General features: G+C 49.0%; 1 protein-coding gene across 1 annotated transcript in view; it reads left to right on the forward strand.

The window, feature by feature from the left end:
- The first annotated feature begins 11163 nt into the window (after window positions 1–11163).
- stum (stum, mechanosensory transduction mediator homolog) overlaps window positions 11164–16942 on the forward strand; it is a 50393-nt gene continuing 44614 nt past the window's right edge. Inside the window, exon 1 of the mRNA XM_043687306.2 lies at window positions 11164–11523. Within this exon, the coding sequence (XP_043543241.1) occupies window positions 11367–11523 (157 nt within the window). The 5' untranslated portion in view covers window positions 11164–11366. The remainder of the gene's footprint in view (window positions 11524–16942) is intronic.

Consider the following 16942-nt stretch of genomic DNA (forward strand, 5'->3'; position numbering starts at 1 on the left):
TCACAGGTCACTGCAATATCAAAGACCAAAGGGCCTGTTCTGCGCTGTATTGTTCTATGTTCTAAGTTACAAGTAAAATTGAACAAGGGCAGTCAGTGGATGTGATATATTTGGACTTTCAGAAGGCTTTTAATAAGACCCACCACAGGAGACTGGTTGGCTAAAGTAAACACATGGCAACGATAGTAATGCTCACACATGGATTAATCATTAGCTAACAGAGAGAAAACAAGAGGGTAGGAACAAATGGGTCATTCTCAGATTGGCAAACTGACTAATGGGCTACGACAAGGATCAGTACTTGCACCCAAGCTGTTCGCAACATACACCAATGATTTGGAGATGGGAACGAAACATTTTGGGATGATACAAAGCTAAATGGAAAAGTGTGTTGTGTGGAAATGTTACACGGCAACAGAAAGGTTTAGCCAGGCTTCCTGAATGGCCAAGAGCAGCACAGTGGCTCAGTGGTTAGTACTGCTGCCTCACAGTGCCAGGGACCTGGGTTCGATTCCCTCCTCAGCCAACTGTCGGTGTGGAGTTTGCACGTTCTCCATGTGCCTGCGTGGAGGTGCTCCGGTTTCCTCCCACAGTCCAAATATGTGCAGGCCAGGGTGGATTGGCCATGCTAAATTGCCCAATGTATCAGGGGTAAATATAGGGTAGGGGAATGGGGCTGGGTGGGTTACTCTTTGAAGGGTTGGTGTGGACTTGTTGGGCCAAAGGGCCTCCAGGTAATCTACCTAAATCTAATCTACCAACATTGCAGATGGAGAAATGTGAGGTAATCCACTTTGGTAGGAGAAATGGATGTGCAGAATATTTTTCAAATGACAAGGGAAGTTGGAAAGTGTGATTTGCCAGGGGACATAAGTGTTCTTACCTTTAAGTCATTGAAGGCGAACATGCAGGTGTAGCAAACTATTCGGAAGGCTAATGGAATGTTAGCCTTTATTATAAGAGGATTTGACTACAGGAGGAGTGAAGACCTTCAGTTGTATAGGTGCTTAGTCAGACCGCACCCAGACTACCGTGTGCAGTTTTGGACTTAGTTCAGGAAAGATCTAATTACCATAGAGGGAGTGTAGTAAAGGTCAGCCAGACTTCTCCCCAGATGGTAGGACTGGTCTATGAAGGGAGATTAGGCAAACCCAGGCCTTATATTCTCTGGGGGTTTTAAAGAATGAGAAATGATCTCAATGATCTAGAAAATATTTAACGGGAAAGACAGGATAGATACAGATAAGATGATTTCCCCAGCTGGGGAATCAAGAACCAAGGGGTACAATTTCAAAATAAAGGGGAATGCATTTAGGAGAGAGAGGAGGAGAGATATTTTCTGCTGGTGAATCTTTGGAATTCTTTATCCTAGAGGGCTGTGGGATATTGGTCTTTGAGTAGAAGTTGAAAATTTATTGATTACCAGTGGCGTAGAGGATCATGGAGATGTTGTAGTTGTGACGATACTGTTGCTTTAAGCGATGTATTTTGTCCTGGTTTTTGTTTTGAAAAGAGGTTTTGAGCAGTCTACCAAAGCCACTAAACAGCTAGTGAGGCCTTGGTTTTTTTAAAAAGTTGGAACAGTAGAAGCAGCCTGAACGGGTGTGGCCAAGTTCCTACAGATACAGAGTTTTCAGTTAAACTTTTTTAGTTTTCAGTAGTAGCAGCAATTGTTGCTGGCATCTCAGCAGGGTTGGAAGCTGCAGTAAATCTCTCCAGCTGTTACACTCTCTCAGAATGTTCTCTTGATTTTGTTTATTCCTCATGGTCTGCTGGAGTTAATGTGAGACAACCCCTTTTCTGAATTTGCCTGTTGCCAAGGGATGTGTTTATGGGATGTTACTACATTGGAACAGTTAACGAGTAATAGTTACTGCGTCTATTATGCTGTTAAGTTTTCCAACAGAGTTAACTTCCTTTATTGGTCAGAGTATTGAGTACAGGAGTTGGGAGGTCATGTTGTGGCCACTTTTGGAATATTGCGTGCAATTCTGGTCTCCTTCCTATCAGAAAGATGTTGTGAAACTTGAAAGGGTTCAGAAAAAGATTTACAAGGATGTTGCCAGGGTTGGAGGATTTGAGCTATAGGGAGAGTTTGAATAAGCTGGGGTTGTTTTCCCTGGAGCGTCGGAGGCTGAGGGGTGATCTTATAGAGGTTTATAAAATCCTGAGGGACATGGATAGGATAAATAGACAAAGTCTTCTCCCTGGAGTCCAGGGCATAGGTTCAGGGTGAGAGGGGAAATATATAAAAGGACCTAAGGGGCAAGGTTTTCACACAGAGGGTGGTACGTGTATGGAATGAGCTGCCAGAGGAAGTGGTGGAGGCTGGTACAATTGCACCATTTAAGAGGCATTTGGATGGATATATGAATAGGAAGGCTTTGGAGGGATATGGGCCGGGTGTTGGCAGGTGGGACTAGATTGGGTTGGGGATATCTGGTCGGCATGGACGGGTTGGACCGAAGGGTCTGTTTCCATGCTGTACATCTCAATGACTTTATGATTCCAATTCCTTCTTTCTTTTTTGTATTTTAACTATAGTAGATGAATAAAGCATGTTTTGCTTCAAATGTGGGAGTTTTGAATTGCGTAGGAATGTGACACCTTACATTTAAAATAAAAGTTCGGGTCTAGACTATCTTCTGAACGTTTTGAGGGGGTTTAGGCCGGTCCATAACCATGGGTTTAAGAACTGAAGTGTTCAATTAGCAATGATAGTTTTAAATCAAGGAGCAAGCTCGACGGGCTGAATGGCCTCTGTACGTTCCAGAGAGGGCTTTGGTTTTTTTTGTCTTACTTGAAAGATGACGCCTTTGACTGGGCAGAACACCTTCAGCATTGCACTGAAATGCAAGGCTGTATTTATTAGTTGAGTCACCGGAGAGGGGTCTCAATCCCCATCCCTCCGACTCACAGGAAGTTATCAATTTGGGGGAATGGTGAATGTTTTAGTTTCATCCTGAACCATGAGGCCTGGAAGTACTCGCTACCGTCCATCAGGCACTGTCTTTGCACAGCTTCCCACCTCACCAACGCAGCTGCTTTCCGTCTTCATGTCTCAGGATGCTTTGATTTTCTTTATTCTTTGCGGGCTGTGGGTCTCGTTGGCAAAGTCCAGCATTTGTTGCCCATCCCTAATTCTCCTTCAGAGGCTTGTTCAGCCATTTCATGGGGTGGTTCAGAGTCAACAAGACCAGACCAGATTGAAAGTAGAGTTGCAGGTTGATAGGAATATGAAGAAAGCATTTGGTCAGAGTATTGAGTACAGGAGTTGGGAGGTCATGTTGCGGCTGTACGGGACATTGGTTAGGCCACTGTTGGAATATTGCATGCAATTCTGGTCTCCTTCCTACCGGAAGGATGTTGTGAAACTTGAAAGGATTCAGAAAAGATTGACAAGGATGTTGCCAGGATTGGAGGATCTGAGCTTTAGGGACAAGCTGAACAGGCTGGGGCTGTTTTCCCTGGAGCATCGGAGGCTGAGGGGTGACCTTATAGAGGTTTACAAAATCATGAGGGGCATGGGTAGGACAAATATAGGAAGTCTTTTCCCTGGGGTCAGGGAGTCCAGAACTAGACAGCATAGGTTTAGGGTGAGAGGGGAAAGATATAAAAGAGACCTAAGGGGCAACATTTTCACAAAGAGGGTGGTACGTGTATGGAATGAGCTGCCAGAGGATGTGGTGGAGGCTGGTACAATTACAACATTTAAGAGGCATTTGGATAGGTATATGAATAGGAAGGGTTTGGAGGGATATGGGCTGGGTGCTGGCAGGTGGGACTAGATTGGGTTGGGATATCTGGTCGGCATGGACGGGTTGGACTGAAGGGTCTGTTTCCATGCTGTACATCTCTATGACTCTATGACGAGGTAAGGATGGCAGATTTTCTTCCCGAGATGGCATTTTGCATCTCCATGTCCAGATCACCTCATTTCCAGGGAGGCTGTGGTGTTGAGATAGTATCACCAGACTATCCATCTAGAGACCCGATGTTCTGGGACGATGGATTCAAATCCCGTGACAGCAGATGGTGACATTCAAATTCAGCAAAAAGCCAGGCAAATGATTCCAATATAACAACCCATCTGACTCACTAACCCCCCCTCTCGCAGTGATATTCCCCCATTTGCCACCCTTACCTGGTCTGGCCTTCATGTGATTCCAGATGCACAGCAATGGCTAGCTAGTGACAGCTCTAACCCCACAATGAATTTTTAAACATCTATCTGAATTTAAATCCCACTGGCAGCCATGGGGTGAGAGTTGAACTCACACTTCCAGAGCATGAGCCGAGGTCTCTGGATTCCTATTCCAGTGACAGTACCATCATCATGTCTTCTCCCCTTTAATGGGGCAGTCGCATTTCCCCTTTGAGGGTGCATTCATCACTTACCTGCACCTATGTCGACGACTTGAATCTTAATGACCATATGAATGTATAAACATTCCAATTAGGAGCAGGAGGTGGACATTTCTCTCTTTAGGACTGTACTGAGTCAATGCTTTTCACTTTAAGAGTGTATTTCCATGTTGCTTCACTTTGAACAGTGGATCGAATCTACACCTGCCCCTCTAAATGTGGTCTCTGACTGTTCCCTTAATCCGGTAACTGCTCTTTTAATCCCAATTTTGTCCATTTCACCTGAAGTTTGCCCTTTAATCCAGTGCCTGTCTCTTTAATGTAATCCCTGCCCCTTTAATTCAGAACCTGTCCCTTTAATCCAGAGCCTGTCCCTTTAGTCCAGTTCCTGCCCCTTTAATCTAGAGCCTGTATCTTTAATCCAATCCTGCCTCTTTAATCCAGTGTTTATCCCTTTAATCCAGTGCCTGCCAGTTTAATCCAGTGCCTGTCCCTTTAATCTAATGCCTTTCCTTAAAATCCAGTCTCTCCCTATTTAATCCAGAGCCTGTCCCTTTAATCCAGTTTCTGTCTCTTTAATCCAGAATTTGTCCCTTTAATCCAGTGCCTGTCCCTTTAATCCAGAGCCCATCCCTTTAATCCAGTTTTTGTCTCTTTAATCCAGAATTTGTCCCTTTAATCCAGTGCCTGTCCCTTTAACCCAGAGCCCATCCCTTTAATCCAGTGCCTGTCTCTTTAATCCAGAGCCTGTCCCTTTAATCCAGAGCCCATCCCTTTAATCCAGAGCCTGTCCCTTTAATCCAGTGTCTGTCTCTTTAATCCAGAGCCCGTCCCTCTAATCCAGTGCCTGTCCCTTTAATCCAGAGCCCGTCCCTTTAATCCAGTGCCTGTCCCTTTAATCCAGAGCCCATCCCTTTAATCCAGTGTCTGTCCCTTTAATCCGGAGCCCATCCCTTTAATCCTGTGCCCGTCCCTTTAATCCAGAGCCTGTCCCTTTAATCCAGTTCCTGTCTCTTTAATCCAGAATTTGTCCCTTTAACTCAGAGCCTGCCTCTTTATTCCAGCTTTTTCCTCTTTATTCCAGAACCTGTCCCTTTAATGTAATCCCTCGTCCTTTAATCTAGTGTCCATCCCTTTAATCCAGTCTCTGCCTGTTTAACCCAGAGCCTGTCTCTTTAATCCAATCCTGTCTCTTTAATCCAGTGTTTATCCCTTTAATCCAGTTCCTGTCTCTTTAATCCAAACTCTGTCCGTTTAATCCAGAGCCCGTCCCTTTAATCCAGAGCCCGTCCCTTTAATCCAGAGCCTGTCCCTTTAATCCAGTGCTGAAAATGTGTTGCTGGAAAAGCGCAGCAGGTCAGGCAGCATCCAAGGAACAGAGAATCGACGTTTCAGGCATGAGCCCTTCTTCAGGAATGAGGAGGGTGTGCCAAGCAGGCTAAGATAAAAGGTAGGGAGGAGGGACTTGGGGGAGGGGCGTTGGGAATGCGATAGGTGAAGGGAGGTCAAGGTGAGGGTGATAGGCCGGAGTGGGGTGGGGGCGGAGAGGTCAGGAAGAAGATTGCAGGTTAGGAAGGCGGTGCTGAGTTCGAGGGATTTGACTGAGACAGGATGGGGGGAGGGGAAATGAGGAAACTGGAGAAATCTGCATTCATCCCTTGTGGTTGGAGGGTTCCTAGGCGGAAGATGAGGCGCTCTTCCTCCAGCCGTCGTGTTGCCATGGTCTGGCGATGGAGGAGTCCAAAGACCTGCATGTCCTTGGTGGAGTGGGAGGGGGAGTTGAAGTGTTGAGCCACGGGGTGGTTGGGTTGGTTGGTCTGGGTGTCCCAGAGGTGTTCTCTAAAACGTTCCACAAGTAGGCGGCCTGTCTCCCCAATATAGAGGAGGCCACATCGGGTGCAGCGGATGCAGTAAATGATGTGTGTGGAGGTGCAGGTGAATTTGCGACAGATATGGAAGGATCCCTTGGGGCCTTGGAGGGAAGTGAGGGGGGAGGTGTGGGCGCAAGTTTTGCATTTCTTGCGGTTGCAGGGGAAGGTGCCGGGAGTGGAGGTTGGGTTGGTGGGGGGTGTGGACCTGCACAACGACCACACCGCATGCGTCTCCGCCCCCACGCCGATGTCCATCTGCACGCCTAACCCCGCCCCTGCCCGATTTCCGTCCCCGCCCCGCTCCCACCCCCAGCTCCAGCCCCACACCAGGTCCTAGCTCCCAGCCCTGCCAAGTTTTCACCATCCCTCCAGAACTACCCCTCCCTGAGGATGAAAGCTCAGTCCTCAGCAGAGGCCTCACCTTCATTCCCCTACACTCTCGGATCAACGAGTTCAACACACGGCGTGACATCGAACAATTCTTCCGCCGCCTTCGCCTCCGTGCCTTCTTCTTCAACCAAGATTCTCGCCCACCCTCTGACGACCCCTTCTCCCGCCTCCAACACACCCCGTCCACCTGGAACCCCCTGCTGGCCTATTACCCGCCCTCGATCTCTTCATAGCCAACTGCCGCCGCGATATTAACCGCCACCTGAACTCCCCCACCCCTCTCACTCACTCCAACCTCTCACCCTCGGAACGTGCAGCCCTCCACTCCCTCCGTTCCAACCCCAACCTCACCATCAAACCAGCAGACAAGGGAGGCGCGGTAGTAGTTTGGCGCACTGACCTTTACACCGCTGAGGCTAAATGCCAGCTCGCAGATACCTCCTCCTACTGCCCCCTTGACCATGACCTCACCCCCCACCACCAAACCATCATCTCCCAGACCATCCATAACTTCATCAGGGGATCTCCCATCCACCGCCTCCAACCTCATAGTCCCACAACCGCGCACCGCCCGTTTCTACCTCCTGCCCAAAATCCACAAACCTGACTGCCCCGGCCGACCCATTGTCTCCGCCTGCTCCTGCCCCACCGAACTCATCTCTGCGTACCTTGACACCGTCCTGTCCCCCTTAGTCCAAGAACTCCCCATCTACGTTCGGGACACCACCCACGCCCTCCACCTCCTCCATGATTTTCGCTTCCCCGACCCCAAAGCCTTATCCTCACCATGGACATCCAGTCCCTATACACCTCCATCCCCCATCACGAAGGCCTCAAAGCCCTCCACTTCTTCCTTTCCCGCCGTACCAACCAGTACCCTTCCACTGACACCCTCCTTCGACTGACTGAACTGGTCCTCACCCTGAACAACTTCTCTTTCCAATCCTCCCACTTCCTCCAAACCAAAGGAGTAGCCATGGGCACCCGCATGGGCCCCAGCTATGCCTGCCTCTTCGTAGGATATGTGGAACAGTCCATCTTCCGCAGCTACACTGGCACCACCCCCTCACCTCTTCCTCCGCTACATCAATGACTGTATCGGCGCCGCCTCGTGCTCCCACGAGGAGGTTGAACAGTTCATCCACTTTACCAACACCTTCCACCCCGACCTCAAATTCACCTGGACCGTCTCAGACTCCTCCCTCCCCTTCCTAGACCTCTCATTTCTATCTCGAGCGACCGAATCAACACGGACATTTACTATAAACTGACCGACTCCCAGAGCTACCTAGGTTACACCTCCTCCCACCCTGCCCCCTGTAAAAACGCCATCCCATATTCCCAATTCCTTTGTCTCCGCCGCATCTGCTCCCAGGAGGACCAGTTCCAATACCGAACAACCCAGACGGCCTCCTTCTTCAAAGACCGCAATTTCCCCCCAGACGTGGTCGACGATGCCCTCCACCGCATCTCCTCCACTTCCCGCTCCTCCGCCCTTGAGCCCCACCCCTCCAATCGCCACCAGGACAGAACCCCACTGGTCCTCACCTACCACCCCACCAACCTCCAGATACATCGTATCACCCGTCATCATTTCCGCCATCTCCAAACGGACCCCACCACCAGGGATATATTTCCCTCCCCTCCCCTATCAGTGTTCCGAAAAGACCACTCCCTCCGTGACTCCCTCGTCAGGTCCACACCCCCCACCAACCCAACCTCCACTCCCGTCACCTTCCCCTGCAGCCGCAAGAAATGCAAAACTTGCGCCCACACCTCCCCCTCACTTCCCTCCAAGGCCCCAAGGGATCCTTCCATATCCACCACAGATTCACCTGCATCTCCACACACATCATTTACTGCATCCGCTGCACCCAATTTGGCCCCCTCAATAATTGGGGAGACAGGCCGCCTACTTGTGGAACGTTTCAGAGAACACCTCTGGGACACCCGGACCAACCAACCCAACCGCCCCGTGGCTCAACACTTCAACTCCCCCTCCCACTCCACCAAGGACATGCAGGTCCAAGGACCCCTCCATCGCCAGACCACAACAACACGACGGCTGGAGGAAGCGCGCCTCATCTTCCGCCTAGGAACCCTCCAACCACAAGGGATGAACTCAGATTTCTCCAGTTTCCTCATTTCCCCTCCCCCCACCTTGTCTCAGTCCCAACCCTCAGACTCAGCACCACCTTCCTAACCTGCAATCTTCTTCCTGACCTCTCCGCCCCCACCCCACTCCGGCCTATCACCCTCACCGTGACCTCCTTTCACCTATTGTATTTCCAACGCCCCTCCTTCAAGTCCCTCCTCCCTACCTTTTTTCTTAGCCTGCTTGGCACACTCTCCTCATTCCTGAAGAAGGGCTCATGCCCGAAACGTCGATTCTCCTGCTCCTTGGATGCTGCCTGACCTGCTGCGCTTTCCCACCAACACATTTTCAGCTCTGATCTCCAGCATCTGCAGACCTCACTTTCTCCTTTAACCCAGTGCCTGTCCCTTTAACCCAGAGCCTGTCTCTTTAATCCAGTGCCTGTCTCTTTAACCCAGAGCCTGTCCCTTTAACCCAGAGCCCGTCCCTTTAACCCAGAGCCCGTCCCTTTAACCCAGGGCCTGTTTCTTTAACCCGGAGCCTGACCCTTTAACCCAGAGCCCGTCCCTTTAACCCAGTGCCTGTCTCTTTAACCCAGAGCCCGTCCCTTTAACCCAGAGCCCGTCCCTTTAACCCAGAGCCTGTCTCTTTAACCCAGAGCCTGCCCCTTTAACCCAGAGCCTGCCCCTTTAACCCAGAGCCTGCCCCTTTAACCCAGTGCCTATCTCTTTAACCCAGTGCCTGTCTCTTTAACCCAGAGCCTGTCCCTTTAACCCAGTGCCTGTCTCTTTAACCCAGAGCCTGTCCCTTTAACCCAGTGCCTGTCTCTTTAACCCAGAGCCCGTCCCTTTAACCCAGAGCCTGTCTCTTTAATCCGGCGCCTGTCTCTTTAATCCGGCACCTGTCTCTTTAATCCGGCACCTGTCTCTTTAACCCAGTGCCTGTCTCTTTAACCCAGAGCCTGTCCCTTTAACCCAGAGCCTGTCTCTTTAATCCGGAGCCTGTCTCTTTAATCCGGCGCCTGTCTCTTTAACCCAGAGCCTGTCCCTTTAACCCAGAGCCCGTCCCTTTAACCCAGAGCCTATCTCTTTAACCCAGTGCCTGTCTCTTTAACCCAGAGCCTGTCCCTTTAACCCAGTGCCTGTCCCTTTATCCCAGAGCCTGTCCCTTTAACCCAGAGCCCGTCCCTTTAACCCAGAGCCTGTCCCTTTACCCCAGAGCCCGTCCCTTTAACCCAGAGCCTGTCCCTTTAACCCAGTGCCTGTCCCTTTATCCCAGAGCCCGTCCCTTTAACCCAGTGCCTGTCCCTTTAACCCAATGTCTGTCTCTTTAACCCAGTGCCTGTCCCTTTAATCCAGAGCCTAACCCTTTAACCCCAGAGCCCGTCCCTTTAACCCAGAGCCTGTCCCTTTACCCCAGAGCCCGTCCCTTTAACCCAATGTCTGTCTCTTTAACCCAGTGCCTGTCCCTTTAACCCAGAGCCTGTCCCTTTAACCCAGAGCCCGTCCCTTTAACCCAGAGCCTGTCTCTTTAACCCAGTGCCTGTCTCTTTAACCCAGAGCCCATCCCTTTAACCCAGAGCCTGTCTCTTTAACCCAGAGCCCGTCCCTTTAACCCAGAGCCTGTCCCTTTAACCCAGTGCCTGTCCCTTTATCCCAGAGCCTGTCCCTTTAACCCAGAGCCCGTCCCTTTAACCCACTGCCTGTCCCTTTAACCCAATGTCTGTCTCTTTAACCCAGTGCCTGTCCCTTTAATCCAGAGCCTAACCCTTTAACCCCAGAGCCCGTCCCTTTAACCCAGAGCCTGTCCCTTTACCCCAGAGCCCGTCCCTTTAACCCAGTGCCTGTCCCTTTATCCCAGAGCCCGTCCCTTTAACCCACTGCCTGTCCCTTTAACCCAATGTCTGTCTCTTTAACCCAGTGCCTGTCCCTTTAATCCAGAGCCTAACCCTTTAACCCCAGAGCCCGTCCCTTTAACCCAGAGCCTGTCCCTTTACCCCAGAGCCCGTCCCTTTAACCCAGTGCTTGTCCCTTTAATCCAGAGCCTAACCCTTTAACCCAATGTCTGTCCCTTTAACCCAGAGCCTGTCCCTTTAACCCAATGTCTGTCTCTTTAACCCAGTGCCCGTCCCTTTAATCCAGAGCCGAACCCTTTAACCCTAGAGCCTGTCCCTTTACCCCAGAGCCCGTCCCTTTACCCCAGAGCCCGTCCCTTTACCCCAGAGCCCGTCCCTTTACCCCAGAGCCTGTCCCTTTACCCCAGAGCCTGTCCCTTTACCCCAGAGCCTGTCCCTTTACCCCAGAGCTTGTCTCTTTACCCCAGAGCTTGTCTCTTTACCCCAGAGCCCGTCCCTTTACCCCAGAGCCTGTCCCTTTACCCCAGAGCCCGTCCCTTTACCCCAGAGCCCGTCCCTTTAACCCAGAGCCCGTCCCTTTACCCCAGAGCCTGTCCCTTTACCCCAGAGCCTGTCCCTTTACCCCAGAGCCTGTCCCTTTAATCCGGCGCCTGTCTCTCACGCAGCCCCATTCATTGCTGTGATAGCTCCGCCTGTGGTGGTAGTGGCAGCGGGTTGTGTCTGAGTGGACCCCGGGCTGTGCCTGACTCTCTGTGGATCTCTCGCTCTGGCCGGGGCTCGAACACTCGCCATGGACGAGTCAGTCAATGTCACGGCCACCTCTTCCAGCCGCGGGGTGGTCATCCAGGTCCGGGAGAAGAAGAGTTGCCTGAGAGCGGCCATCCCCTACATGCCTTTCCCTCTGGCTGTATTCTGCCTCTTCCTCAACACCTTCGTCCCAGGATTGGGTAAGGGCCCTTTAAATCCACAGGACTGGGGCAACTTCAACTCATAACAGAGCTAGTATAACTCCCTCTCATTCACCTCTGTCTATCTCGAGTGGATTGCTTCTCTAATGTATGTCTTTCTAATGTATATGTCCTGTTTATATGTCTGTCTAACGCATTGACTCTATACATGTCTCTCTATGATGTATTGTACTTTGTGTGTAAACTCTGTACGTCTCTTGAACATACCTAACTCTATATATGTATCTTTATATGAATAAACTGATATGTATAAATTCTGCCTTTAATGTGTATGTACTCTGTAAATGTATTTATATGTCTGATATACTGTCTCTAATGCATATATTCTGATATAAATTGCTCTCATGTGTATATCTCTCTGTGCGAGCTCTGTATGTTCCTCTTTAATTTGAATGTTGATCTTTGTATTTTATCTGATTATAAATGTTAAGATCTTTTCTTGCACACGCTCTCTCTCTCTCTCGCTCTGTTCCTTGCTTTCCTGTGCCTCTATCTCATGTTATGATTCCCACTAGATGGAATTGTAGCAATGTATCTGAACAAAGTTGCTGTGCTTTTCCGTTGATCTGAATGTGTACAAAAGTGCCTTTTTGCCTGGGGTTTCTTTCCATCTGATTTATTTCCAAATAACTCCTGTCAGTTTGCTTTCGGTGAAACAGGCGATGTTAATAATGACTGTCGGGGAATGTGAGGGAATATTTCTTCCATTGTCTGTTGGCTGGATTTTCTCCCCCATCTCTCTCTCTCTCCTGTTTCCTCAGCTGATGTTTTAGTCATTCTGCAGTTGTAAAAGAACATGTTATTCCCCCGTTCTGAAATGCTGAATCCATTACGGAGCTGCTTCTCCGGCATGTCCGAGACATTAGCAATAGTCCTGGATTTACTTGACCTGTCTTACCTCTCCCCAGTTTGCAAGAAAACAGAATATTTAAAGGCAAACAGTCTTTAAAATGACCTAATTTGTTTTACTCTTATGTTCTTATGCCTATGTTCTTGTGAAATGTCGTGCAGAAGTGAACGTTGGCACAATTATATATGTAAAATGGTCCCCCTCCCAACTTTGTCTCTATGTCTGCCTTTTGGTCTTTCTCTCTCTCTCTCAATGCCTCCATCTCTCTGCTTTTCTTTCTCCTTCCCTTCCCCATTTCTCACTCATTCCCACTGCCCCTTCCATCAGCCCCTCTTGACTATTCATACCGGTTAAATATTCAGTCACTTGATCTTATTGAGTGACGAGACAGGAATTTTTTTTTTCATTCACTTGATCTCAAGATGGATTTTTCCTCAAGTTTGATCTCCGTGTGAATGAAGAGCTCTGTGGGGAGGGAGCACAATGGAATAGGATGTGGGGGGGGTGGGCTAAAGCTGGGGAAGTGTGGCGAGGGTGAGGGTGAGGGTGGGCGGCTTGAGAGGAGACCGGGTGAGTCAGCTGAATCCAGGAGGACAGTGGGGAGGGGTTGGGATGGGCACAAGATGAGTTCGGTCTCACTTCTCACAGAGAGAGGGGGGTGAGGAGGATGGTTGTGTAGCCTCTAAAGGTCAGGGCAGAGGGGAAGAAACTAGGGGAGTGTCATAGAGTCATAGAGATGTACAGCATGGAAACAGACCCTTCAGCCCAACCAGTACATGCTGACCAGATATCCCAACCCAATCTAGTCTTGGTGGGCAGCACGGTGGCGCAGTGGTTAGCACTGCTGCCTCACAGCGCCAGAGACCCAGGTTCAATTCCCGCCTCAGGCGACTGACTGTGTGGAGTTTGCACATTCTCCCCGTGTCTGCGTGGGTTTCCTCCGGGTGCTCCGGTTTCCTCCCACAGTCCAAAGATGTGCAGGTCAGGTGAATTGGCCATGCTAAATTGCCTATAGTGTTAGGTAAGGGGTGAATGTAGGGGTATGGGTGGGTTGCGCTTCGGCGGGTCGGTGTGGACTTGTTGGGCCGAAGGGCCTGTTTCCACACTGTAAGTAATCTAATCCTACCTGCCAGCACCCGGCCCATATCCCTCCAAACCCTTCCTATTCATATACCCATCCAAATGCCTCTTAAATGTTGTAATTGTACCAGTCTCCACCACTTCCTCTGGCAGCTCATTCCATACACGTACCACCCTCTGTGTGAAAAAGTTGCCCCATAGGTCTCTTTTATATCTTTCCCCTCTCACCCTAAGCCTATGCCCTCTAGTTCTGGACTCCCTGACCCCAGGGAAAAGACTTTGTCTATTTGTCCTATCCATGCCCCTCATAATTTTGTAAACCTCTATAAGGTCACCCCTCAGCCTCCAACGCTCCAGGGAAAACAGCTGGTTGAGCCTCTCCCTACAGCTCAAATCCTCCAACCTCAGGGATTGATCTGATTTAAAGGGGTAAAGCTGCAGGAAAACAAGGAAGAGTGAGGGGTTGGGAAACAATGGATTTCTCTTTCAAAGAGCTAGAACAGGCGAGGGGCTGAATGGTCTACAACTGCAGCAGGAGTGAAAGCTTCGAGGGTCCCTGGGGAAGTTATTGGGAGGGAGGCAGTGGATGTGAGGATTTGGGGAAGGCGGACACTGAGGAACAGCTATGATTGCAAATGATTCCTTGGAGTGAAGTGCAAAGAGGCAAGTTCCCTTCCTAACCCTTCACTCAGTCGCACAACTGTGGGACATGTTGCTATAGCAATGCCAGTTCTTGGAATAGAACTTGCATTTGTTTTTCACATGAAAAGGGATGATACACCCTTCCTGTGTCTGCCAACACCTTCATAATGTGGTGAGCTGTTCGTGGCACAGGGACAGGCAGGACAAGATGCTATGGTATGGTGCTCAAAGGAGTGTGGGGCAGTAGATTGCCAGAGAATATATGAAATGACAAGCAATGGATCAGAACCTCCTTTTCTCTAGATGCGTAGAATTAGGTTGAATGTACAGCCCAGAAGCAAGCCCTTCAGCTGGTACTTAGGCTCCATCTAACTGAACAGCAGAGCCTTCTATTGGCTGACTCCTGCCTGTTTATCCAGTTCCCCCTTGAAATGCATCTGAATTGTTTGCCTCAGTTATTGCCTGTCATAGCAATATAGCGGGGAAGATGGTGGAACAGCAATGGCAGGGGTTTCTGTGGGTACTGGATGTAGGTTTGCTCGCTGAGCTGGAAGGTTCATTTCTAGACGTTTCGTCACCCTACTAGGTAACATCTTCAGTGAGCCTCCAGGCGAAGCACTGGTGATTAATTCCTGCTTTCTGTTTATATGTTTGGGTTTCTTTGGGTTGGTGATGTCATTTCCTGTGGTGGAGTCATTTCCTGTTCTATTTCTCAGGGGGTGGTAAATGGGATCCAAGTCAATGTATTTGTCAATAGAGTTCCGATTGGAATGCCATGCTTCTAGGAATTCTCGTGCGTGTCTCTGTTTGGCTTGTCCTAGGATGGATGTGTTGTCCCAGTCGAAGTGGTGTCCCTCCTTATCTGTATGTAAGGATACGAGTGAGAGAGGGTCATGTCGTTTTGTGGCTAGTTGGTGTTCGTGTATCCTTTGTTACAGTTCTTACATGGTATTTTGTAAATGATATTAGTTGTCTGTATAGGGTATTTCAAGTTCATTAGCTGCTGTTTTAGTGTGTTGGTGGGTTTATGAGCTACAAATCTTCTCGAAACTCATTTCTGTGGGTGACTGGGGAGACATAGCAGAAATTCATCCCCAAGAAAGATGAAACACACTAACGGGAGAATGAGGCAATAATGACTGACAAGGGAAGTTGGGGCAGTATAAAAGCTAAAGAAAGAGCTTATGTGGTGAAGATTAATGGGAAGCCAGAGAATTGGGAAACCTTTAAAAACCAGCAGAGGATAATGTTTCTTTAAAAAAAAAGGGAATAAGGGTGGAGGAGATGAAATATCAGAATAAGCCAGCTAGTAATGGAAAAGAAGATAAGAAAGAGCCAAGAATGGATATTGAATCGTTGGAAAATGAGGCGAGAGAAGCAGTAATAGGGAACAAAGAAATGGTGGAGAAACCCAAACCGGTACTTTGTGTAGTTTTCACAGTGGAAGACGCCAGCAGCATACCAGAACGTTGAGGGCCAGGGGGCAGAGGTGGCCATAAGTAGGAAGGATGGGCTTGAGAAACACATCAGCCATGACCGAGTGGACTCAATGGACCGAATGACCCAATTCTGTTTCGACATCTTCCACTTTCTCACCTCTCTCTCTGGGTAAAGTCTCTCCTGAAATAAAAAGCAAAAAAATGCTGGAGAAACCCAGCAGGTCTGGCAGCAGAATTAACATCTCGAGTCTGATATGACTGTTCTTCAGAACTGAAATGTGTGTTTCTCCTGAATTCCCCCTTGGGTTTATCAGCGACCGACCTTTATAAATGCCCTCTAGTTCTGATTCCTCAAATAAACAGAATCCTTCTCTTCATGCCCTGCCGTAGTGGACCCTCTTGTCATCTTTTTTTTTAAAAAAAAAAGCTGCATCGAGTCGATCTTGGCCTTTTTTATCCAGAAAATAGAAGAACCTGAGCCAGTTCAGCCTTTCTTCAGCCTCTCAGTTCTGCAGTCACCCTGTGTCTATCCAACCTCTCTTTCTGTCACTATAATATAGGAGGCATGGTTAGCAGATGACCTCAAAAACTGGTGGTATAGTGAACAGTGAAGAGGGTTACATAGAGATCTTTATCATTGGGTCAGTGGGCTATGGAGTGGCAGATGGAGGTTAATTCGGATAAATGTGAGGTCTTGCATTTTGGTAAAACAAACATGGGCAGGACTTCTACAATTGTTGGTGGGGCCCTGAATCGTGTGGTAGAACAGAAAGACCTAGGGATTCAGGTATGTAATTCTTTGAAATTTGCATCACAGATAAGCCAGGGAGGTTAAGAAGGTGGTTAGCATGCTTGCTTTCATTGCTCAGACCTTTGAGTGTAGGAGTTGGGACGTCATGTTGAGGTTGTACAGGATGTTGGAGACACCTCTTCTGGGGTACTGTGTGCAATTCTGGCTGCCCTGCTTTAGGAAGGATATTATTAAACTAGAAAGGGTTCGTAAAAGATTTACCAGCATGTTGCTGGGAATGGAAGGTTTGAGAGATAAAAACAGACAGGAAAGGCTGGGAGCAGAGGAGTTTGAGGGTTGACTTTTACTGAGGTTTATAAAATCATGAGGGGCATGGTTAGGGTGAATAGTCACAGTCTTTTCCCCAGGGTAGGGGAGTCTAAAACTAGAGGGCATAGGTTTAAGGTGAGAGGGGAAAGAATTAAAGGGGACATAAGGGGCAACTTTCTCATGTAGAGGTTGGCGCATGTAAGAAATGATCAGCCAGAGGAAGTGGTGGAGGCTGGTACAATTACAACATTTAAAAGGCATCTGGATGGTGTATGAATAGGAAGGGTTTAGAGGGATATGGGTCAAATACTGGCAAATAGGACTAGA

Source organism: Chiloscyllium plagiosum, unplaced genomic scaffold (assembly GCF_037043375.1).
Source record: "Chiloscyllium plagiosum isolate Xiang-an unplaced genomic scaffold, Cpla_swu_hap1 HiC_scaffold_3, whole genome shotgun sequence".
Classification (NCBI taxonomy): domain Eukaryota; kingdom Metazoa; phylum Chordata; class Chondrichthyes; order Orectolobiformes; family Hemiscylliidae; genus Chiloscyllium; species Chiloscyllium plagiosum.